At 38.0% G+C, this 25,658-nt stretch overlaps 1 protein-coding gene across 1 annotated transcript in view; it reads right to left on the bottom strand.

Moving 5' to 3' along the window:
- Positions 1-25,399, bottom strand: part of Tomm70 (translocase of outer mitochondrial membrane 70) — a 34,186-nt gene extending 8,787 nt beyond the window's left edge. Inside the window, exons 1-8 of the mRNA XM_028760224.1 lie at positions 24,925-25,399; positions 11,534-11,707; positions 9,749-9,875; positions 7,883-7,992; positions 6,508-6,656; positions 3,956-4,163; positions 1,944-2,078; positions 828-935 (exon numbers count right to left, since the gene is read on the bottom strand). Coding sequence (XP_028616057.1) covers positions 828-935; positions 1,944-2,078; positions 3,956-4,163; positions 6,508-6,656; positions 7,883-7,992; positions 9,749-9,875; positions 11,534-11,707; positions 24,925-25,257 — 1,344 coding nt within the window. The 5' untranslated portion in view covers positions 25,258-25,399. The remainder of the gene's footprint in view (positions 1-827; positions 936-1,943; positions 2,079-3,955; positions 4,164-6,507; positions 6,657-7,882; positions 7,993-9,748; positions 9,876-11,533; positions 11,708-24,924) is intronic.
- Between the last annotated feature and the right edge of the window lie 259 nt (positions 25,400-25,658).

The raw sequence follows: 25,658 nt of genomic DNA on the forward strand, positions 1-25,658 counted from the left end.
CCTCGTATAAAGGATGAGGACGTGTGGCCTTTTTGGAACTAGTATGCCCTGGAGGTGGGCTTCGAGGCTAGACCCACTTTCTCTTACGGATCAGAGGTAAGTTCCTAACCACTGCTCCAGTACCATGCCTGCCTGTCTGCCTTTGCCATACTCTCTGACATGATGATAATGGACTAATCCTGTAGAAGTCTAGCCCCCAAGTAAATGGTTCCTTTTATAAGCTGCTCGGGTTATGGTGTCTCTTCATAGCAATAGAAAACTAAGACATCTTAACTAAGCAAATAAATGGCATAATTTTGATTTACTTTTCTGTAGTGCCAGATTTCAAAACAAGGACTTTACACGTTAGGCCTTCACATACTCTATCACCAAGATATAGCCCACCTACAGACTTTTTAATGTAGTAATCTCATTTTCATCTTAAACCTATAATACTTATGACACAACTTTCTTTAGAGTGAAAATTATTTTAAAACTGGCCATAAGGAAAGCAAAAGCAGTTAAGTCTTGTCATAACTATAAATTATCTCCTCAAATGACTTTGACTCCTTCACACTAGTTTATGGTAGAGAGGTATTTCTGCTATAAACCTGGGAGCTGGGGACACAAAGCACGGCTTTAGCAGTGCCAGCAGGAGAGGCTGGGGCAAGAGGGCAGTGAGGCTGAGGCTAGTCACACAGTGACTAACATGTTTCCAGATACTTTCTTCCCTGAGATTAATGTTTGAGAAGAAAACAAATGATTCTGTAGACAATAGGATACTCACCTTGCTGGATACTATGAAATACAAATGTGCTTATGAAATCACAAGTTAAAAAGGCACCTACCAATGCAAAACACTTCTGAGCCTGTGCCAAAGCAAACTTCGGTCTTAATCTGATACATGCATCAAAATCCGCCACTGCTTCTTCAACTAGATCCAGCAGAATTTTCAGCTAGGGAAAGAATAAATAATTAAATGCAATAAAATAGCAGGCTCAGCAGTTAGGTTTGTACCATGCTTCTCTTCTGTTGTCACAGTTAATGCTCAGCATTTATTAATTATTCAACATAAAATTACTTTGCAGGGAAAAAAAAGCTGCAATTCTCAAACCTTAAAATTGATGTCTGATTTAAAAATAAAAGATAATTCTTTTTTTTCATTGTAATTTGGATAAAAAATAAGAAATATAAAAAAATCAAGTGTTTCTGTACTTAATTTCAAAGCCAATTAGAACTTTATATAACTATCACCCAATTAATTTCAAGATATTAAAAATAAAGATGGAAATAGCAAGAATTTTTAAAATGCTATTTCAACACTTTATAAACACCTTTCAGAAATACTGGACAAAATTCTCCCCTACAAAGAACTTTAAACCAGGTCTATCTATAATAATCCCAATACTCAGGCTGTTGAGGCTGAAGGAGAGCTCAGATGAGCTTGTACAAGAGAGACTTAGTCCAAAATAAATACCCATATTTTTAGTTGTTGTAGACATTTTCCTACTTTCTCCTACACTGTAATAAAAGAAGGCATGCTAAGCAAATCAGACAAGGCTAAGTACATTCCGGTTGTTTGGTTCCCTGTATATGTAGTGGGTATCTCACAACTCCCTATAACTCCCAGTTCAGGGGGACTTGATACCTCTGGCCTTACCGGGAGCCTACACTTATGTGCTTATACCCCTACAGACATATATATGTAATTACAAAGAATCATTAAAATGTTTACTAAGTGGGATTAATGTTTACTCACTGAAAGCCCACAAACTACATATGAATACCCCCCAAAGGCTAGCTGTTTGCTAATGCATTTTTTTGCCTTCCCTTTCTTCTATAATATCAATATTATTATAAATCTTCAAGATGTAAGTAAATAAAGGCCAACTCAAGAGTTTACATGTTGTAAGAAAAAAGAGTAGTTACCAAGCACAGCTCTACATAAGATCAGATCTACCCACCTGTCCTCGGTGGTGATAAACGTCTGAGTTCATAGGATCGATCTCGGCAGCCATGTTGAAGTCCTGAGTAGACAGCATAGGTTGCTGCTGCTGCATGCACATGGTGCCTCTTTTGATAAGGGCATTTGCTCGAAGCTACACACCCAAAATGAAAGAAAGTACCTGGTTAATTTTGAAACCCAATTTAGATTAAGAGAAAAAAATTCTGTAATGCCTACTACAAAGTTTATCCTTTTAAAGACTATATACAAATTTTTTTAGTATAGTAACTAAATATTGTTAAAGGTTGGTTATTACAGACTTTGGGACATTTTTATTGTACCTAAAGAACACAACACACATAAGCACAACACCTCTAACCCAAATGCCCAGAAACTACTTACCTCTAGTCCACACATTTGTATATTCTGAATGTTTCATATACACTATTGCTTTTCTGGTTTTCATGTAGTATTTTAATGTGGTATGTATTAATATTCCTTTTTATGATACAATATTTCAGTGTAGATATTGGACATATGGGTTATTTCTATTTTTTTTTTTGAGTGTCATGATTAATAGCATTGTCAACATTCAGGTATGTATGTGTTTGTCTTAAATTCTCTGGAAGAGGCATCAATAGGTTACATGGCAACTATATGTGTTAACATTTTGAAGAATAGCCAAACTAGTTCCCAAACAATTTTTATCATTTTACATTCCTACCAGTAACACAATGTTCCAATTTCCCTATATCCTTACCAGTATTTGTTACAATCCAAGTTTATGAGTTAGTCCTGTTGCCTGTGCTTTCAATGTTTAAAAAAAAATAATTATAGTCATGATAATAGGAAAGAAGTGGTACTTCAATTAAGCTTTGGTTGAAACTGTCCTAACAGGTAATGGTACTGGAACACTTTTTCATGCTATCATCGCTCATTTGTAGAATATTTTTTAGTGAGTTATCCTAATCTTTTGTATGTATCAAATTAGTTTCCTTTTTACTGTTGGGTTGTAAGTTTTTATTCCTGGTTACAAAGAACCTTTCATGAATTTTTTCTTCCATTCTATGGAAGGTGTTTTCAGTTTTCTGATACTGTCCTTTCAAGCACAGGCTTACTGAAAGCAATCCTCCAACCTCGGCCACCCAAATACAAGCCACCATGCCTGGCTCAAAAGCTTTTCTTTTCACGTTCATTTATTTCCTATGTGTGTGCCCACAAACATTCACAGGAACATCTGCCACAAGAGAACAATGTCCTTGAATCCATCCTTTTTTCTATCATTTGGGCTCCAGGGACTGAACTCAAGTTGTAAGCCTTGGCAGCAAGTTCTTTATCTTGATGGTACTTTTTGATTTTTGAAGCTATATTTTATTTGAAGTTATATTCATATCTCAGAAACCCCTTCCTAACACAAGATAATAGTTATTCTTATGTTTTTCCTAAGAGTTTTATTTTTAGTTCTTGCATTTAGGTTTCTGGTTTGTTTTGAGGTAATTTTTATACACAGCATACAGTAGATATTATTATTCTTTGCTGTTAAAGCTAAAAGTCATAATCATGAACACAGGTTTCTTCAAAGCAACAATGCATACACTTTATAGCAGAACAGAATATAAGAAATTCAGTAATTAGGAAACCAACATGCAAAGAGATTAAGGAAAATGTTGTAGGGTAACTTCAGTATGAAATTTTCATTTCAAAAGGATCTTAAGAATATTTAGAAGAGTGTTATCAACCATACCACTGTCACTATTATCCAAAACCAATCTTTTACAGTATGCCATGGCCACAAGAAGAATCTGACAGTATACTAAATGTTGTAGAAAAAGTTGTTTATTTTCTTGCCCGAAGATAAGTATTACTGTTTCAGATTCACTATAATAATATTATTAGATGTAATTTCTCAAAATAAAAAAATAGCCTTTCATGGAAGCGCTAGTGAAATGCTAAGGTATCAGGCAAAGCAACTGGAAAAGTAATCATGGTCACTTTCTAACTTTCCACATGCACACACACTTCAAAATGTACCTTCACATTAGCTTCCTTCAAACTGATGACTTTATCTAAGTCAGGCTTGGCCGCATTGGCACTGCCAATAAGCAAGTAGAAGGTGGCTCGTAGTAGTAATGCTTCTGCCATGTATTTGCCTTGAGCATCTATTTCCTTTGAGCATTCACTTATGATTTTGTCATAGTTTTCTTCTTCCATATATTGTTTAGCTTTTAGATATCCAGAACTGAAGATGAAAGCAAACATAGGAAAATAATTACTAAGGAAAGAGCAAATGCTAAAACCTGCTACATATGGCACTCAATCATCATTTCCTTCTGTTAATCATTCAGTATGGGACTGGAACTGGGGTTAGAGATTAAACTGCTAGGAGTTCTTAACCAACAGGATTTTCTTGATACCTTCAGGAAACAGTTTTCAAGTGGAGACAGAATCATTGGCAGAATTCTTACGTTAGTACTTGATTCAAACATTAGCTAATGTGAGGTGAGCTAAAAGTCACTCTTTTGAACATGGATGCGGACCTTGTCTTACTTTCTGTCTGAGGCATCCGTATTACTTAACAGCTGTTTAAGGGATAAGGGGAGTGGCCTGATGTGTTTTGTACAGATCATTGTTTTGTGCAGGATGGACTAAGTAAGGAACAAAGACTAGAAGTTAAAACACCAAAGTGCCTCAAATAGATTTATTATTCCACTTTAAAAGGTAGACCTAGAATTAACTCATGTCAGATTGTTTACCTAACAAGCTTTCTTGCAGAGCCCCTAGAACAACCTTTCCTTTTAAAATGCAGTAAGTAGTTTTTTCTGCTTTTGTTGTTGTTTATTTTTTGTTTCAAACAGGGTTTCTCTGTGTTGTCCTGGCATTCGCTCTGTAGACCAGCCTAGCCTTGAAACTGGAGATCTGCCTACTTCTGCCTTTCAAGTGCTGGGATTAAAGGCATGGGCCACCACCACAGCCCAGCTACAACATTCTTCTAAGATGATGACTGCTACAGGAGATACTTAATGAAGAGTTTTTTGACAGGAAAAAAAAATTCTATAAGGTTTCTAAGACATTTGATATATGACAGTTGTACATTAACATGGTCTGAAAATGATATTCTTTAGAGGTATCTTTTATCCTGCACAGGGTTAGAGACATGTGCTACAACTCTATCCATAAAGTCAAAGCTCATAATTACCCACAGGATTACAAGTGTAAAAAAAAGTTTCTCTACTGTGTGCTATGTTGCTCAGTAGTTAGGTAAAGTAAATGCATATTTGACTTACTATGTTGTCAACTTACAATGTATTTATAAGGTTGTAACCCTCATGAGTTAAAGAGTATCTGTATTAAAGACCACTGTAAATTAAAATACAATTTCACATTTTAGTTGTTATAGTCTAGAAAGAGAAAACTGGCATGTGGTTTACAAGAAAAATTATATCAAATTACTCTAACTTCTCTACCTTCACACTAATCTATTCTCTATTTTGGTGCTCAGGTTACAAGGGTAAGAAAACAAGAACAATTACATTAAGATCAGATTGAACGTAAAAAAGTTCCCAATTACTGAAAACACAGTAAATAATTACATAGGTCTCTTAATCTTAAAGTAATCCTGCAAACTAAAAATTAACAGTACTGGTGTTATCAAAACGGTGACATTGAGGCCTGGAGTAGATGGAAATACAAACTACAGATTCAGTTATGAGCTCTTGTGAGTTTATGACTCATATCCTGTCATCTCTCACCACGGCTCATAAAATGTGATTAACTTTGCTCTAGTCTTTGTGGGATAAGGACTGTTTACTGTTACTAAAGCTATGTGACATCTGAAACATGTATGTCCCAACCATGACTTTCTGAAACACTGTATACCAATTAAAATGTACATAGCTTGGTATAATTATACAGATTTCCTTAAAACTCAATTGTGCTTTAATACAAGGAACATTATTTCCTTTCCTTCTATGCACATTAATAAACACCCAATTAGCAATGCTACTACCTTATATCAAGGAGGATTTAAAAACACAACTGAAAAACACAAGCACTGACAAATGTGAATGTATAGGCTTAGATGGCATATATATTATATCCTAAGGTCTCCAGCCATAAAGGCATGTGTCCTTTGACTTTAGCTTTCTATAGTATAAAACACATGACTGTCACTGTCCTGGACAAGTATAAAAAACTTGAAGAAATTTACAGCATTTTTAAGCATTCACCAGCTTATAAATTAAGAACTACCCTGCACTTAAACATTTGGACGTTAGCTACATATAATTTAAGTAGCACCTTCAAATTTGTCTTCTAACCACACCAATTAACTTAAGGGGTGTTTTCTTGATAATCTCAATTAAGACTAAAAAAGCAGGAAGACTCTGACAGAAAAATCTGAAATAGCAGAGATCTAACAGGTATCTGCTAGAAAGAGAGGTATACATAATAATATACAACTTAAGGTTATATTTAACTGTATCTGTACATAGATTTTCTTTTAAAGGTGATTGAGAACCTACTTGTGGTCCAGGCATATTTCATGGTGCAAAGTTCACCTGGCAGACACTGCGCGGCATACTTACTTTTCTTTAACTTCTAAAGCTTCTCCTTCCTTGTCTTTGTCTTCATCAGACTTCTCTCCTTTAAGCATTGGTTGAGAAATTATATCATCGGTGAAAGAACTGAAGTAAGATTTAATAAACTGTGGAGACGGCATCAGAGGTTCACGGTTCTGAAATTCAATCATGTTTAAGCTTTTTAAAGATGAGAAAATACTAATCAAAGCAGCAAGTACACTGCAGAATAAAAATGACTTTTAACAAGTGGATTTTTGTTTTCAAATTAATAAACAATATTAAGCTCTAAGCCACAGGGTAAGACTGGGAATTCAACATGTTTTGTGGGTGATTTTAAAGAATTCCATAATGAACTGTGGAAAAGCAAGAAAGTTCCAAGCCCTAGTACAGTTAATACTATTGCCCTTGGATTCACACTATGTGTTAATACATGAAAGCCTATATTAATGAAACCTGATGAGTGTTGTTTTGAGAAGGGTCTCTATGCAGACTAGCTTGTCTTTAACTTATAACCCCTTTGTTTTGCCTCCCAAGTAATAGAATTATAGGCATGTGCCAACTAAGCCCAGCTGTGTAGATTAGTTTCAAAGATTACCATGTCAGTAAAGGAGAAGAGAGCACCTGCCCTGGTGTTCCTCTCAGGTGAGCTAAGTGCTCACTCTCCCAGCACTCTGCAGACTTTCCCTAGTACTCACTATTAGGTCTTTATATTTACCACCTGTTCACTAAAAACAAACCCCATCCCTGTAGGGGAAGGGACCATGTCTTTTTTTCTCTCCCCTTTTTAAAAGATTAGGGTCTCGTTTTATAGCACAGGCTGGCCTCAAATTTGTGATGCTCCTCCTACCCTAGCCTCCTAGTGCTTATATTGTAAGAGTCACCAGCCTGGATCGGGGACCATGTACTTGTATCCATTGCTCTAGCACACAGCTTAGTTTAATTGTTGGATTAAACTAGGTCACTAATGTCCATTGATATAGTTTACCTTTAAAAACTAAGAATATATACAACAATAGTCGGCAAATATTTTTCTATAAAAGTTCAGGTGATAGACAGTTTAAACATTGTATACTACATAGACTTTGAATACTTTAACAACCACTCAACCTTGCTGTAGCAGCACAAACATAGCCCCAAGCAATATGGAAGCAGCTAATATATAGGAAGCAGATTGGATTTGGTCTTTGGGCTTTTGAGTGACATTCCCTAATATATAAAATGAACTATACTCTTTGGGTAGTTTTCGACTTACTGAAAATCGATATGCTATAACAACCAAAGAGTATTGGAAAAAGAAACACAATCCAGTTTTAATTTCAATTATACACATTATGTCTAGGTTCAAGCAGCATTGAACTATTACCAACTCATATTAATTTACCTTGTATTTTTCTTTGGCATTCTCTTTTCCAAGAAGTTTAAGAACTTTGTCAGCTAACAGCATGCTCTGCTCATTTTGAAACCCTTCTAATATACATACAGCAGTGACATCTGAAAATGACAGAAAACAGAATTATGAAAATGACCAACAGTATCAAATAGGTACAACTGAATTACAAGAGAAACTCAACTCAAAGCAAAGTGGAAGTGTTTAATTTTCAAGGAACTGTCACTACTGTACTTAGCTGGGGTTTGTTTTCCTCACCTGTGAAATGAATGTGCTTATCCTGTTTAATTTCTGATGTCTCTCAATGGTCTAACATTCTGTAGATAGCAAAGAAAACAAGGAATCCAGAATATTTTCTTCTGGCTAGTAACATAAGGCAAGTGAACACAGTAGAATCACATCTTGCTATGCTGCTGAGGCTGCTATCAAACTCCTTCACCCAATAAATTCTCGTCTTGCCTCCTAAATAGCTTTTTAAAGGCCTTCAAGTTACTCTGTCTCCAAAGCTACTTTGCCACAAAGCTCAAAAACATCCTCAAAAGACCACTTTCCACTGGTTATGTTACATACAGCTCACAATAAAGTGGTTTGAAATTTGGAAGATCAGAAGTTCCCTCACCACTTATCCTGTCACTCCAAGTATCCAATCGGTAGTTGTGGCCTCTCTTCCTAAACTCCACTCTTCACAATCTCACGCCATCACTCTTCTAAGCAAGCCAATCAGCATCATATTTCCCAGCTAAGTCTGCCTAAGCTCCTTTCTCGTGACACTTCTTTGATCTGAAACTCCAATCAACCTCTTCTCTGACAATTATTTCTGCTAGTAAATTCAAAACTTTGCATTCCCATTTTAAAAACATTCTTTCAACTATCATAGGACATCACAAAGCTTTTAAATTTTCTAACATGATCTAAAATATCATCATGCTTTTAAGACTCATTCCTTTAATAAAACAACAACAGAAAAGCACTTTAGGCTCAGCTTAGTGATGAAAGTATGCTAAGTGGGATCCTGAGTTTTATTCCCTAGTATCACCCCCAAAATGTTATCAAAAGAGTAATTATGGCTAAATTCTATTACTGATGTTTTTAAAGGAAATGCAAACAGGTACTGAAAGTACTTTTAGACTGTACAAATTATACTCTGGTTTAATGTCACATCACTTAGAAAAATGAACTTTAAAAGCCTGTGGCCTGCACTTTAACAGCAGTTTTGGAAATAGACATGGCCAATTAGAGGCAGAAGTACATTTATAGTATTTTCAGAGAACAACATTTTTCACTTGGATTTTATAGCAATTACACAATCTGCAGTTGGGTATAAAATGTTTGAAAATATGAAAGGGAAAAAGTGTTTTCCTTAATAACTCATTTCCAAGTCATTTCACATTTATACAAGAAAGCAGCTGAAAATATGTCAACACTAACCTGCTAAAACTACTTTTCTGATTTCCTTAGTCTTACTACTCATGAATAATTCCTCAGTTCAGGCTGGCATGGTGACACATGTGCCTTTAATATTAGCACTTGGGAGACAGAGGCAGGTAGATCTCTGTGAGTTTGATATCAGCAGGTCTACACAGTGAGTTCTAGGACAGCCAGGACCATGAAGAGAGTCCATGTCCACCAAAAAACCAACCAACTAACCAACAAATAAATATTACACAGTGGCAAACATAGATAGAACTTATGTACCAGTAATTTCTACTTAAATTAGAGAGCAAAGTCTCAACAGTGGCATAGTTTAACACTGAAAGACAGTTAGCTGATCTCTACACTCACAAGGCAGTTTCATATAAATTTCCTAGTGACTACAAAGCCTTCAATAATTTTCCTAGGAAAATATAGAAATGCCCTCACCTTCTAAACATTCCTTCTTATTGTCTAGCTTCTCATGGGCTTTTGCACGTCTAAAGAGAGCTTTCACATATTTGGGATTAAGTTCAACAGCCTTTGTACAATCTTGTGCCACTTCTTTCCACTTTTGCTGTAATTGAAAGCATGAAAAGAAAAAAGAAAAGTTACACTGAAAACAGAACTGTTCAGCAGAATTGAGTTTCAAAACTTGACAGGCCAAGTGTTAAAGAATTTTCTCAATAGAAGTATTTCCAATTCAAAGAGTAACTACAATATACAAAACAAAAACAAACAAACAAAAAACCCCAAACACACACAACCCCCCTCCCTCTCCCTCTCTCTGCCGCTCTCATATATGAAATAAGGATCCCACACTAGACTTTAAACACTAGGCAATGAAGATCTTGGCTGTTCTTCACCTCCCACCTGCCCTCGGCTGTGTACTGCCAGCCAGCTCAGTTGCCCTCCTTCAGCACTACTGATCTGGATCCATCCTGTCCCACACTAAGGTCCTTACTCTTTCAGCTGTTCCTTCCTTCTCTGCAAACACCCACCTCAGTTCTGATGCATCCCAAGACAAGGATCCATGTTTAGATTGTTACTTCTTACAGTTACTGTCCCACTTACCTGCAATTTGTCATTAGTCTACCTTGCCACCTGCCTGCTATCTACTTAAATTACTGGCTGCTCACTCTCAATTGATTTGGCTGAATCCTTCTTTCTACTTGATTGCTACATGCTGCAATGTTCAAGCACTCACCTCTTTTCTTCCTAGGCGACTGCCTGGCTTTACATAACATCTCTAGCCTGACTACCCTGCTAAATTACAGATGTGTGTTAAACTATCTACTTTTAGCTGTCTCTTTCTGTCTCTATTCTGATGGAATTAAAATTCTTGTCTTTACTCTTCATATCCAATGCAACAGCAAATTTTGCTGGTCTTTAGCGTTCCTTTATGTGCTGTGTAGACTACTACAACAATGTGCTTACCTGTGTTCCCTGTCACCCCTCTGATTCTAATACATTCTTGATAGAACAGTAGGAAAATATTCATGATATCCCTCTGCTGCTAAAAGCCCTAAAACACTTCCATTGTACTCAGAATGAAGTGTAGATCAATTTGTTTCACTTACTCATCTTCTTCAGCCAAAGTCTTGCTATGTTACCCACTGGCCACCAACTCATGCTCCTCCACTTCCTCAGTGTTGAGACTATCACACTTAGCTCAAATGCAAAATCACTGCCCACAGGCTTTTCCTTACTTGGTCCCTGCTTACTTTACTTTCATTTCTCTGTACTCAGGAAACTTTAACTTTTAAAACACTAGATGCTGGTCTCAGAGCAATTTCATATCTTAATTAAAGTATACAGTTGTATTACATAGTCTTTGATAAGAATGAAAGATTTGGATACACTGATATAAAAACTGTACAAGACATTTTAGTGACAAAAGCCGTGGACAGTCAGTGTGTGTAAGAGGAACTCATCGTTTTCTTCCTTTTCCGTATTATAGACAAAGAAACAAAAATTAAACAAATAGTCTCAAACTTCTGTGTATGGGGGCAGGTAGGATCACTATGCAACTTTAACTTAAACTATCTGGTTCTATTTATGAAAATTTATAAAATTTTTGGTCTATGGTTTGACTAGCAAAACAGAAATGAAAAATTCTTATAATTTCAAATCAACTTCAAAAAGTGCATTATATCTGAGTAGAATTAACTGAGACTTTCAGCAGATAAACAGGAAAAGCAATAGAGTGCAACAGAAACAACCTAGGGTACATACCAATTGTTCAAAGGCAGCAGCTCTGTTCTGATAAAATGTAGAAAGGTCTACGTTCTTCTCAGTAGGGCACAAACTAATAGCCTCGGTATAGCACTGAATAGCTTGCTCGTATTTTCCTGCTTTGAAATATTTGTTGCCTTTGTTTTTGGCTGCTTGGGCTCTATCCAGAGAGCTCTGAAATGAGATAAAATGATTATTAAGAACTGACATTTAGGAATAAATTCAGAGCACAGTGATTAAACAAGTTGATGAAGGAATATGGGAAGAAAGGATGGCTGTTTACAGTTCAAAACCACCCAGACTTCTTCCAAAAACACTAACACATTAACCTATCATTTCTTTCAATATTACAAGAGGTAATTTTAATGTTTGCCAACCAAATGGGTATAAAGACATGTTTCTCAGCCTAGACAATTTAAACCCCTTGTTTTGGAAAAATCTAGTTCCAGTGTATGAAAACCAGTCACCATAGCTGGGTGTGGTAACACAAACCTGTAATACCAGCACTAGAAAGTCTAAGACGAGTTCAATGTCAATCTGGGCTGAAAGCAAATAGCAACAAGTAAATTAAAAAAGAGTTCAATAGGTCCCCAACTTCCTATTTTAGGCAGTAGCAAGAAGGATCTTTACACTAAAGCAGAAGGGTAGACAAAGGTAGGCTCAAGCCAACAGGACAACACCTGGCCTTTCTCAAAATGATTATTATCACACATTCAAGGAAACTCTGGCAGGCAATGCGTAGTTATGGCCAAGATGATGGATAGGGTCATGCAAGCTGGACTCCCTTATATACCACAGAGGATTTTGTTAATGGCTGGAAACATATATGCTATTTACTTCCCTTTTAGAGGTACTAGGAATCAAACCCAGGGCCTCCCTCATGCTAGCAAGCTCCAGCTTATTCTCTGCTGCTCTTCTTTATCATCATTTCAGATATAGAGAAAATGTTGTTGTCATTCTTTCTAGTGTAGTGTACAAAGAAAGATTTGTATGTAACTCTAGCTATCTATTATTCATAGGAGTATAACCTAAACAATTTAAGCTAGACAATGCTAATAGGAACTGTATTTTAAAAATCAAGATGTTAGATAAAAGGAACCAAGAACATAATCAACAGATGGATAAAAATCTTCCATTTGCCAAAAGATTTATTCAACTTCTAAAAGCTTTCCAGTGTAAGTCAAACAGCAACCATGAAACCTATTTTAAGGATAAAGAGGTTACTGAAATGTCCCACCTGCAGCCCAGGCCTCATGTGTCCTATGATAGCTATGAATACAGCCAAACACAAGCTTACTTAAAACTTTCTAATTTTTATTGGGAGAAAGAAGGGAGGCACATTCATAAGACTATGAAAATATGCTGGAAACAACAAGAAAAGGCAAATGAGTCAGACACACTGGTTCCTCATTTTAATGCCCACACTCAGGAAGAAGAGGCAGGTGGACCTCTCTGAGTTGGAGGCAACTCTGATAGACAGATCGAGTTGTAAGACAGCCATGGCTATACAGAGAAACCCTGTCTTAAAAAAAAAAAAAAAAAAAAAAAACAACAACAAAGTCCAGCCAGAGACTGCCCCACCTGGGGATCCATTCCACATGCAGACACTACTACAGATGCCAAAAAGTGCTTGCTGACAGGAGCCTGGTATAGTTGTCCCCTGAGAGGCTCTGCCAGATCCTGACCAATACAGATGCGGATGCTCGAAGTCGACCATCGGACTGAGCACAGGGACCCCAATGGAGGAGTTAGGGAAAGGACTGAAGGGGCCTTCTCTGGCATCAGTAGGAGGAGAGGCCCTTGGTCCTGTGAAGGCTTGATGCCCCAGGAATGACAGGGCAGTGAGGCAGGAGTGGGTGCGGGAAGCACCCTTATAGAAGCAGGGTAAGGAGGGACAGAATAGGGGGGTGGCAGAAGGGAAACCAGGAATAACTTCTGAAATGCAAATAGATGAAATATCCAATTTTCAAAAAAAGTAAAATGGCCAGGCAGTGGTGGTGCATGCCTTTAATCCCAGCACTTGGGAGTCAGAGGCAGGTGGACTTCTGAGCCATCAGGGTGATAATTAGACAGCTTGAATTTAGGATACCCTCTTTAACCCACTTTCTCTACTGGACAAAAGCACAAGTCAGACTGTAATAGGGCTGTCATCCTGAAGGGAGGATGGTCCCATTTCCAAGAGACCACACAAAGAGGAACTGCTAACACTGAAAGAAAGCCAATACATACAAGTGAGGCCCCCAACTCACACAGAAAACTAGTATCTGATAAAGAAACTAAACAGCAAAAGAAAGTGGGGTGGGGAGAAGCTTTTCTTTTCTTTTCTTTTCTTTTCTTTTCTTTTCTTTTCTTTTCTTTTCTTTTAACATACAAAGCACAAGTTCTACCACTGAACTATAAAATGCCTACACTCCACAATAAGACATCTTGAAAGGTAAAAAGAATTATAGTTAATTTAACAGGGGCTTTATTATACCAAACACAGGTGAGGAACAAATGGAGTATAAGGTTTGACCAAGAAACTTCCAGAAAACAATGAAAACAGGATGGGGGTGAGAAATTTGAAGAAAATAAGGAAATAAGTTCCAACATCTATCCAGCAAGTTCCTAGAAGACATAGTTAAAGAGAGATAAGAAAAATATTAGGAAAAAACAAAACAAAAAACCAAAAAACAAAATATGGGCTTTTAAATCTGTTATGCTGAAATTTACAGCAAACATCCCACAAAGATGTTTAAGTAGAAAAGAAAATCAGATTACCTACAATAGAAAAAGAACAAATCAGGTACAAACTGTCAACATTAGCTCCTGATAAATAATTAACAATCACAAAGCTCTGAAGCTCGACTTTCAACATAAAATCCTATAATTTGAGAAACTAGTATTTGAAGCTAGATACAACACAGACCTACACTACAGCTTTAGTGCTAAAACGTACCTGGAGCAGATGAGTGACCAATATAAAAAGCAGACAGAATGGCACAAGAGCAGCAATCACTACACTTATCCGTAACAGTAAATGTGAAGACATTGAGTCTTTGATTAAAAGATCTTCAAATTGTTTAAAAGTAAAGCTAAGTGCTGTCTAAACAGATAGATGACTTAAAGCAAAATGACACAGAAAGATCTTAGAAAGGAAAAATAAACATTATAAAAGGCATGTATAACACAAAAAGGCACTAAGGACTGCTCTTAAGAGCTGCAGATGGTGCACAACATAGTTCTATTGGTAAAGTACAATCTGACCAAAAGTATTATTGATCTTTATGCTTAGTAAAACTTTTGATTGCTTTTGATAGCAAATAAAAATGAAAGAAAAACATTATTTTATTTAGCACAATAAATTTTCATTGTTTCTGGGTCACTGAAAACCTGCTTAATACCCTGAAACATTAGGGACTATTTAAGTAGAAAATAATGTGGCGTAACTATCAACACATTTCAGTTATTCAGTATTTTAACTAAAGATTTTCAGATTAAATAAAAAGAACATTCACTGGCCAAAGTACAGAACCTTGGTTCATTGGCACAAACAGTTAATAAACTCTTCCTAAATAAAATCACAAGAATACAGGGAGAAGACACTGGAGCTGGGACTGACAAATGAAAAGGACAGAGGAATCTGGACAAAGGGACACAGATTTCCTTTCACTTAGCAAAGTCTAAATGTGCTAAGCCCAACAAACTGAATCTCAACTAGCTACTTTTTATTTAATTCTATGTGTATGGCTGAGTCGTACGCATATATGTTTATGCACCACATGAGGCAAAAAAGGTATCACATCTTCTGGAACTGGAATAACATGTGGTTATTAGTCACTACATGGGTGCTAGGATTTGAACTCAGGTCCTTTTACAAGAGCAACAATTGCTCTTACCCCCAAGCTATCTCTCCAACCCCTTCAATTAAGTTTCATAGCAATTTCTTTTTTTAAAAAAAATTCTATGCCAGGCGGTGGTGGCGCATGCCTTTAATCCCAGCACTTGGGAGGCAGAGGCAGGTGGATTTCTGAGTTTGAGGCTAGCCTGGTTTATAGAGTGAATTCCAGGACAGCCAGGGCTACACAGAGAAACTCTGTCTCGAAAAAAAATTCTGATTTCTTAAGTCTATTTTATTTCCTTATTGTACTATTGAAAATAATATAATTTGAACTGGCAAACTCTCTCCCACTGTGACTCCTCCACTTCTCCACTGTGGCCAGCCACTTAACTACAACTAGCAGTAGCACAAAGGTCACTAACATTGCCTCACCTTCTGATTACTCCAGCTCCCATTATTTTCTGACCCATAACTTTTCTTCAATAAAAATGCAGAGAAAAGAATGGCACCACAACAAGAATAGTAATTGAATTTATCACAAAAAGCTGGATATCAACAAACACTAGTCTCTGTTACACCCAAAACAAGACTTTTCAGGCAAAAATTAATGTACTGAGGGAAGAGGAAACCTTAATGGACATTATAATCACTGTTTTAATACAAGGGGTTTAAAACCTACCACAAAAAAATCTTTTTCAAAGACATTTCTCTCACCGTCTACCCTCTCAAGTTATATTATCTTTAGAAATAAGGGCAGAAGTTAAAACAAATAGCACCTCAAAAACAACTCTGAAAGCACATTTCACAAATGAAAAATGAAGACAAGATGACCTCAAACATATTGGGAACATGATGAGAAGCTAGTTCAATCTTTTCATGTAGTCTATTAGTCTATTCAGAAGCTACCAAAGTTCTTAAAAACCACAAACTCATTTAACATTACTGGAAGCAACTTGACTTTGGTAGTCTTCTTGGAGTGCTATAAATTTTGTAATTAAATTTTATGAAAAGTTATTAGTCCTGAGACTTTTATCACGATTAGTTTTATTACACTCTGGCCTCATACATACAAGTCCAGCAGGTTTAAAGAACATTAACCTTGGTGGCTCAGTCCACAGAGGGCAAACTGTATAAGCACAATGAACTAAGCTTGATCCCACATAAAAAGCTGGGTAGCTACCACTTGTGTAATCCCAGAACTGGGGAGTCAGGGACAGGTGAACTGGGGCTTCCTGGCTGGCCAGCCAGCTTAGTCTAACCAGAGGCCCAGGTCCTAGTAAGAGAAACTGTCTTAAGACACAGGGTAATCTGGCTTCTGAGAAAGGAAACCCAAAGCTGACCTCTAACTTTCCCACCCATGTGTGTGCATGCACATCCACATACACACTCATCTCACCATATGCTAACCCTGGTAGTCCCACTAGAGAAGCTCGTGCAACACCACTTGCTACTGGAGAATAGTGGCCAGCTTGGCCACTTTGAAAACAAAACTGAGAGCCCCTTAGTCTCTCTGAGGAATAGTTTTGAAGAGACTAAGTCATATGCAATCTTTCTTCAAAGAAGGCAGTACAAGGACATAAATTTAATCTCCGTGAATAATGGAAAGAACATAAGTAATTAAAAAATGTTCCTTTCTGCCCATTATATCATGCTATCATTTGCTTAAAATTATAAAATATAGCATTTTCTACCCCAGATTTGAGTAAGTTTTTTCTCCTCATAATGAATCAGCAGCAGCAGTTATGCCAATGTGATTCTGATAAATCAATTCAACAAATGTCTGGATCCAAAGAGAAGATATCATGGAAATGATGCAGGAAGGAAGTTATCAATTACTGTCAAAATTGCTAATGAATGTTTTTAAGAGCTACATCCTAAATACAAAACAGGTGCACCCAGTCCCATTTTATGCAAAAAAGCCCTAGCAGAATTAGGACTATGCCCAAGGTAGAATTCAAATTCCATGGATCTGAACTTAACAACTCATTATTTTTATACTGTATGGATGGCATAGTTTGTATTGATGAAGGATGCTTTAGGACAATTAAGAATCTTCATCAATAGAACAACAATTGCCACACCCATCTACTTGTTTGCACACAAGCCAAAACAAACAAAAAGCCCAGTGCTTACACTCTGAAGATGAAAAAGGAAACATTAAGGCACGATGCTCATTACAGATTTATTCTATACAAATGAAACCACCAGCATCACCATATAATTAGTCAAGGGGTGGTATTTGGATAACTCCTTCAGCAGCTTTTTTACCTTACCTTTTGAGACAGTGTTTCTCATCGAATCTAATCCTACATTTTGCCTACACTGGTTGGCCAGTAAGCCACTAGAAAGCATCTGCCTCTGTTTCCTCAGTGCTAGGGTCTACAACTGCATTTTACATGGCACTAGGGATCAGAACTCATATTGATCTGTAAGCATATTACTCTCTGAGCCAAATATTCCCCAAGCCCTAAATCTATCACTACACAATTGGGTTTCCATGTTCATGAATTCAAACTATGGAATGAAAATATCAGGGGAGAAAAACAACAGAAACTTAACTGCTTTTGACATATATTGTGATAAGGCCTAAAAATGGATCTGAATTGGACCTTAAACCTATACTACACATATATACTCTTGATTTTATTATTCCAAAATAGTTAAGAAACTAACATCTATCATGTATTAGGTATTACAGAAATGTCAAGATGACTTCAGCATATGAGCATGCATATAAAGTATGATGTACACTTTATTTATTTATAATCAAAAATATAATTTACACACACACACAAATAAGGTGCTCAATCAAGCATCACAGATTTGGACACATGACACCAATTCTTTGTAGGCAAAGAGATACAGCTACACAAAAACCAACAGAGTAGTTCTTCCTGAAGGAACATGCTACATGACAGCACAGAAAAACAAGTAAATGACCACTTTCCAAATGAATGAGTAATCAAATACTGAAATCCCAATCTAACTAAGAAATACACTAGACCAGTAGTAAACCACACAGCTGGCAAGAAAAGTATCAGTTCAAGGAATAGCAATATAAATCCATACCTATGAGGTAAAACAGAATCAAAAGCAAGTATCTCAGGCTACACATTTAGTAAACAATGAAAAGCACTAAACATGTCTTTTTTCTCTTCAACAAACATTACTATGCATTAAAACTTGTCAAGTAGGAGGCAAAAATTACCCATAATGTCTTGAAGAAGTAATCCTCTAACAAACAAGTTACAGTTTAAAAATAAACGTTTTAGTAAGATTCAGCTTCAGTAAACTGTTAGTGAAAGTTCCTTATAATCTTCTCTGAAACCAAATGGCTAATGAACATCAAGTATTTCAGGAAGGAAAGATATCAACCCAAAAGAATTAATAGACCTGGAAATGTGCAAAAAGCCAGAAAAGGACTGGTATCTAAATAAATCTTTTGACATGGCTATGTTACAGAGCGTGTTTAAAAATCAAACAAACAAACAAACAAACAAACACAATAAAAAGAAAATATCCCAAGTAAAAATTCATGTAGTGAACCTAAGCTAATAAACATCATAGCTTAGCATCACAGTAAACTATAGAGTGCTGGTGGTTTATCCACCCAATCCTGTAGCTGTGGTTCTCTCCTGCTGCCCATAATTGCAAAAGATTACCCTATAGGACATATCACCTGACCTGGGACAAGATGAAAATTCAAAAGTTTCTACTGAATGTTTGCTGCTTTCATACCACCATAAAGTTGACTAATGTTAAGTTGAACCATTCTAAATAAGGATTCTCCAGTTAGCAATTTATATATTTATGCCTAAAAACTTATACTTGAAATTAATTTCAAATACCTGCTATGTGCCAGGCACTTCATTAAGTTCTGAAAAGAGAAAATAAAATAGAACCAATTCATGTTCACAGATTCAAGACTACAATAGTAATAAAGGTAGGAATAAGAAACTCTAGCACTCTATAATAAATGTTACATATAACCTGTGAAATTATGGAATCACATAGACCAGGATTTCAGAAAAGGTGAGATGATGTCACTGCTGTGTCTTTTATGAGGAGAATGTGTGAGAGGCAATGTTCATAGAACATCCAAAGACCAGACCAGAATCAATGGCAAATAGCAGCTGAGTGTGGTAACATACTCCTGTAATTCCACCACTCAGGCATGAAGATAGAGTAGAAAGGTTACAGGGAATTAACACCATGGAGAAGCATCATTCAAAATAAACAGAACTTTATCTGCACTGGAGAGCTTTATCATTTTAAGCATGGGACTCATGGGATTTAATCTAATAGGAACAACGAAGTAGAAAGACTATGGCTGTCCTTCAATATCCAGAGGATTAGTTCTAGAACCTCATCCCACACCAAAAATCTGGATATTCATTCCCCTATGTACTATTTGCGTAGTACTTGGGTACATTTGCTAGCATAACGGTGTTGCTTTAGTAAGTTATACTCTTCTGCCCAGATTAGTTTCAAACTTGTGGATTCAAGTAATCTCCCTAAGCAGCTGTGACTTTGTATGTACTGCTTCCTATGTAGTGTAAGATGCTCCTTCTTCCACTACCTCAAGTACTAGGATTATAAGCACATGGCACACCTGGTTTTATGCAGTGCTGGGAATCAAACTAAGGGCTTTATGTAAGCTAAGCAAACCAAGTACTCTACCAATTAAGCTACTATGTCCAACCTTCTCCTGTGTACTTTTAACCATCTCTAAATTACTCATTACCCAGTACATTGTAAAGTGCTATGTAAATCATTACTGTGTTACCTAGGGAAAGGTAAAAGTGTACATGTTCAATAGTTGTGTAATCCTCTGCCCCCTCAATATCTTTGATCCCCCATTTGTTGAATCCACAGTGACAGTGCTGACTGTAATTTTTAAAAATAAATATAGATAAAAAAAGGACAGTAATTCAGTTGAGGAATGATAGCAGCAGGAATGGATATTAGTCAGCTATTTAAGATATGGTGTAGAATATCCTACTTTTATTTACTGATTAGATATAGAGAAAATAAAAGTGGTAAAAAGAGATAGTGAGGACACCTAAAACTCTGCTGGGGGCATTTTATGAGAATTTTTTCACATTGTTTAAGAAGAGATGTGATTAGGAAAAGGAGGACGCTAAAATACTTGTGAGACAAATGAAGATTACTTTTAAGTTAGACCTTGTGAGAAGTCTGGCTAACATCCATGGAACTGGTAGAGTATATAAGAATTTTTACAACAGAACCATGAAGGTCATTAAAAAAAAAAAAAGAAGAAGAAGAGACTGGGAAGAATGCTAACAATCAGTGGTACTAAAGTAAATAAAATCAGGGAAATGTGTCTTAGTAAGAGGAAAAAGTCATTAAAAGGGCACTATAAAATATTACTAAAGATAAGAGAAGTATTAATTATAATTAGAGGGTCACCAGTAACCCTTGATCCTTTTTTTTTAATGACAAGAGGTAGGTCTGATGATGTATGTTTTTAATCCCAGTACTTGGGAAGCAGAATCAGACAGCTCTCTGAGTCTGAGGCCAGCCAGGGCTACACAATGAGAGACTGCCAAGAGCTCTCTGAGTCTGAGGCCAGCCAGGGCTATACAATGAGGGTGGGGGGGGCAGGGGGGTAGGGAGAAGCGTGGCAGTAGAGACAACTCAGTGGTTAAGAGCATATACTGACTGCTCTTGTAGTGAGCCTGAGTTCTGTTCCAGCATCTATGTTGGGCTGCTCACAAACACCTCTAACCCAAGCTTCAGGAGAACCTGATGCCTCTGGTCTCTGGGGGCATTTTCACTCAGGTGCACATAACCTTACTTGTACATGCACAATCACTTAAATAAAAACAAAAGACTAAAAAATTTAGGGAAAGAGAATGACTTCGACGAAGATGACCACAGCAAACAACCCTAGCCCTTACACTAACATGTTTAAATACTATTCTGGCATAGACCTGTGGTTCCCAAACACTTTATGTGGAATAACATCTGTATAATGGCTAAAAACCTTGAACATTAAACAGCTACTTTCTCCTTATCATCAAATTTAAAGCATAATGGAATAAAAATTACTATGAAATTAATAGTTATGAAATCGATACCATTCTTTTAAATCAGTGCCTATTTATTAGAGCAACTAGGATACTAGGCTTAGTGTGTATTGGTTAGTCCTCTGAGGTAGCTCAAATCAAGAGTAAGAAGTGTCATGGATACAATCTTGAAAATCTGTAATTCAAGTTTGAAAAATCTATTAGAGTAAGACAGAACACTGGTAAATTTTACAACTACCTAAATGGAGCAGGTTTAATACTTTACTTCACTCTTAGAAACTATCAACTGTCAGATGTTTTCTTTAATGATATCTTGAAATTCGCATTACTCAAAACCAGCATCAACAGCTTTGCGTTTTTCTTCCAAGCTTTTACTGACTCATACAAGTGGTAACTGGATGTGGCCCATGTCACATAGGGGAACATCTATCATTAGTTCATTTTATATTTGGGCAAACATCAAGCCCAAACACAAAACTAAACAGGTTTTCCATTCAGTCTGCTAACACTGAACCCTGAAAAGATATTTGGTGGTTCCTTAATTCTGTTAAAAATGTAGCTATTCCTCAGCTGAAGAATGAACACAGCATCTAGAAACTTGTTCTTCCTTCAGCTGGGACAAATGCTAATACAGAGCAATTCCTCCAGCCACAGGTCATACATAGTAGGATGAGCAGTCAGTTACACTCACACACTCATAATAACTCTTTACCAACAGGTAAGAATATACATTTCCATTAGAAAATATGAAGACTTTTAATGTTGCCTTGCTAAACAACAACTTAATAATTCCAAACACATTCCTAAATTCTACATGGTGAGGTAAGAAAATGGTATATGCAAATGTTTTGCTCAGTTTCATTTTGGGACAAATATAATAATCATTTTAAAGCAGTTCAAGTACTCAGAGAATTCAACAGAAGTTAGGCCAATCAAAATCATCTTTATAGCAACAGTACGCCATAAATAGGAAAATCATCAGTACTGCTGCACACAATGCTGCAATACTGAAAAGAGAATTTTCTAATTATTTCAAGACCATAGTGTAAGCATGCCTGGGATAGGGGAGATGTGGCTGAAACTATAACGTAATGCTAAAAGTTTCGTATGTAAAACTACTCTTATTTTTAATTATCTCTCTGTTGTGTATAATGAATGCACACACAAGCTTATGTGCAACCAAGTGAGGGTGTCTCTGAACACTGGAGGTGCTGGATCCTCCTGGAGCTGAATTACAAGTGTGAGCTATCAGATGAGGGTCCTGGGAACAAACTCATGTTCTCTGCAAGAGCAGTATGCACTCCTTAACTGTTAAGCCACCTCTCCAGGTCAGCTCCCCTTATTCTTAATTTATTTATGATTCCTATAGAACTAAGAACTTGTATGTAAGGGTCTATTCCAGATTAAAAGGAAATAAAAACTTTAGATATGAAAGTTTCACATGTACAAAATTTCATATATATGGAAACGATACAAGACAATAACTGAGTCAAAGAAGGCTCTTGACAACCACCTTCATAGGCACTCACAACCACACCATTTCTTAAACAGGCACTTACAAGTTGCTTTGCTAAAAATGCCCTGAACATCTCACCTTGGCCCATAGATGTCTGAAAATAGGACAAGAGCTTAACATCTCTGTATTCTATCACCTTCAGCTCAACTAAACACAGAGGTTAAGTCATGGTCCTTAACCTTTTTACTCAAGTCACCTTGGACTCCAATGCATTTTATCACCTTCAGCTCAACTAAACAGAGGTTAAGTCATGGTCCTTAACCTTTTTTCTCAACTCACCTTGGACTCCAGAGCACCCCTCAGACTAGGGTAATTATCCTGGATGTTGAGTCACACCCTGGGACACATGTAATTGTCTTGTAGGAACCAGACTAATCCCCTTAGGACCTCTTCACTCAGCCCTCACACCATCCCTCTTGCAGGATCAGAACTGTCACACAACTTCTTGACCAGAGCAGCTTAATTCCCCATACCTCTTGTCCCGATTCTCCCTTTATTTAAACCTTAAAGTTCTGGTGAGTAACTAAAAACTTGGAAGTTACTGGAAACAACTAATTATCCCTCTTTCCAGTGTGGCAACACTAAACAGATCTTTGCTTTTTGCAAGAATTTATCTCTGTAAAGGGCTTCTTGGAGTTTGGTAGTTCATCACAGTTTGCTGGGGCTTCCAGTGCCAGGTTTTTATCCTAAAATCTTGGGTTTAACATTCTAGTGCTAGATGAAATAGAAGGGACCTAATATTTTAATCCTCTTAGCCTACTAGGATGACAACGACATAAACTGAGCTTACCAAAATAACAATGCTGGACAGGACAATCTAGAATGGCATCTCTTCAGTTCTCAAAGATCATGGTTCCCTCCAACACTGTAAGTTCTGGCTAGAAATTGGCTGTTTAATTTCCCCATAGGAGAGAACAAACAGTTTTCTTGCTGGCTAGCATAGTGACTCACACACCGTAAGTACTACCCCTATAGTCGTATACCAGAACTTCTGAAGATAATTAGTAAAAGAACAATGTCTCTTCAGGGTGGATGGGATGAAAATGCCTGTCATTCATTTAACTATACAGTTTTTCTCATGAACGTAAGTGCACATAAGATGCATGTGTATGAAGAATTTACCTGTGCATAAACCTGGGAGTTATTTACCTGTAGGTCTCTCTGACCTCGTTTTACTCTGGTAGTACCACCACACAACTCCAGACCCAGATAAAGTCCCTTATCTCACTCAATCTCAGACTACATCAATTATCCCCAGAGCTGCCAAACTTGTCAAAAGGATTTGACTTTCTGAAGTCTGACTACCAACCAGATCCGATAAAGCAGTTCGTCACTCCAATGCTTGTTCTAACACCAGAGATGCTTTAAGAGGCACTATCAGGCTTGGACACAGGTATATATCCAGGTGAAAGTGAACATTTTAGGATGTGCGGGGAGGGCGGGTGGAGGGGGGCGCACAGTTCCTTAGAAACTGGCTTATTTCCTATATACAAAGCTACCTAGTGATTTTTTTCAACTTTGTAACTATAGTTGCTAACCGCCCGTCCCCCTCCCAACCCCCGCCTCCATATAACCAGCAGAGAAGTAACTCCGAAAGAAGAATGGCTTGTTAGTTATTAAACGGTTCTTAGTAAAGTTTTGGTCTTGGGAATCATAATAACAACTCACGTCACAACTCCAATCGTTCCGTGATATTTGCCTTTCTTCGCTTAATGTTATAATATTTGTGCATGTTTCCCATACCTACACCACTAGGGATAAATGCTGTGTCACTGAGAAGAAAAGCAAAGTGTTCTGTTGGATCCCAAAGGAAATTGTCAAAGAACGTCTCTATGCTAGCCAGTCTGGAGCTGCTATTCCATTCCCTATAAAGGAAACGACTCTGAAGTCGTCTGCGGCCACTCGGCAGTTTCCGACCGGTGGGAGGACCCTCTCACCCGCACAACCGGTCAAGGAAAAGCTGCATCCGCTCGTTTTCAACTCTATGGCCCGGGCGGCTTCTCACCATTTCCAGGGAGTCACCAGAACCGTCGGGGTGGCCACTGCCCAGGGCCGGACTGGCCCTGCCCTCTGGGGTCTTTCGTTCACTGTTGCGCTTCAGGCCGCTGGCGTCGCCCCGGCCTCCCGCTTCCCGGCGCCTCCGCCTTCGGCTCCACAGGTACATGGCCCCAGCACCCAGCAACAGGGGCGCCCCGATGGCCAGCGCCACGTGCCATCGCGGCAGGGTCCCCGCGCCCGAGCCGGGGCCCGTAGTCCCACCGCCACCGCCCACTCCATTTCCAGAACCGGGCGCAGCAGCCGCCGCCATCGCCGCCTCTACGGGCTTAGAGGCGGCCATGACGACTGTCCTCCGCCGCCGCCGCGCCGGTCGCGGGCGCCACGGTCACCGGGCAGCGTGGGGAGGAAGCCGGGAGCGTGGAGGAAAGCAAGGCGCGAGCGAGCACGCTAAGCAGCAAGAGCGGACGACAGAAAAGGGCCAGAGGTCACCGGAAGCCCGGGGCATGCCGGGCTAGACCTGCGGCTGTGCCCGCCCCTATCGAATGTACAGGAGAAAACCACTTCCGGGGTCAGAAGGCTGGGTGTGGGCCTGGCCTTTTGGGTAGCTTTTTCCTTTCCTCTAGCAGGCGGTTTCTTGGAATAACTTGGGAGGTTTGGGACCTTGCGTGTCAGCAGACCTCTTCTCCAGGATGGAAGGACCGGTGGCACTGTCGCCAGTGCAGCGAGGAGGGGGGTCGTGTA

Source organism: Grammomys surdaster, unplaced genomic scaffold (genome assembly GCF_004785775.1).
Source record: "Grammomys surdaster isolate TR1022 unplaced genomic scaffold, NIH_TR_1.0 126398, whole genome shotgun sequence".
In the NCBI taxonomy this organism is placed as follows: domain Eukaryota; kingdom Metazoa; phylum Chordata; class Mammalia; order Rodentia; family Muridae; genus Grammomys; species Grammomys surdaster.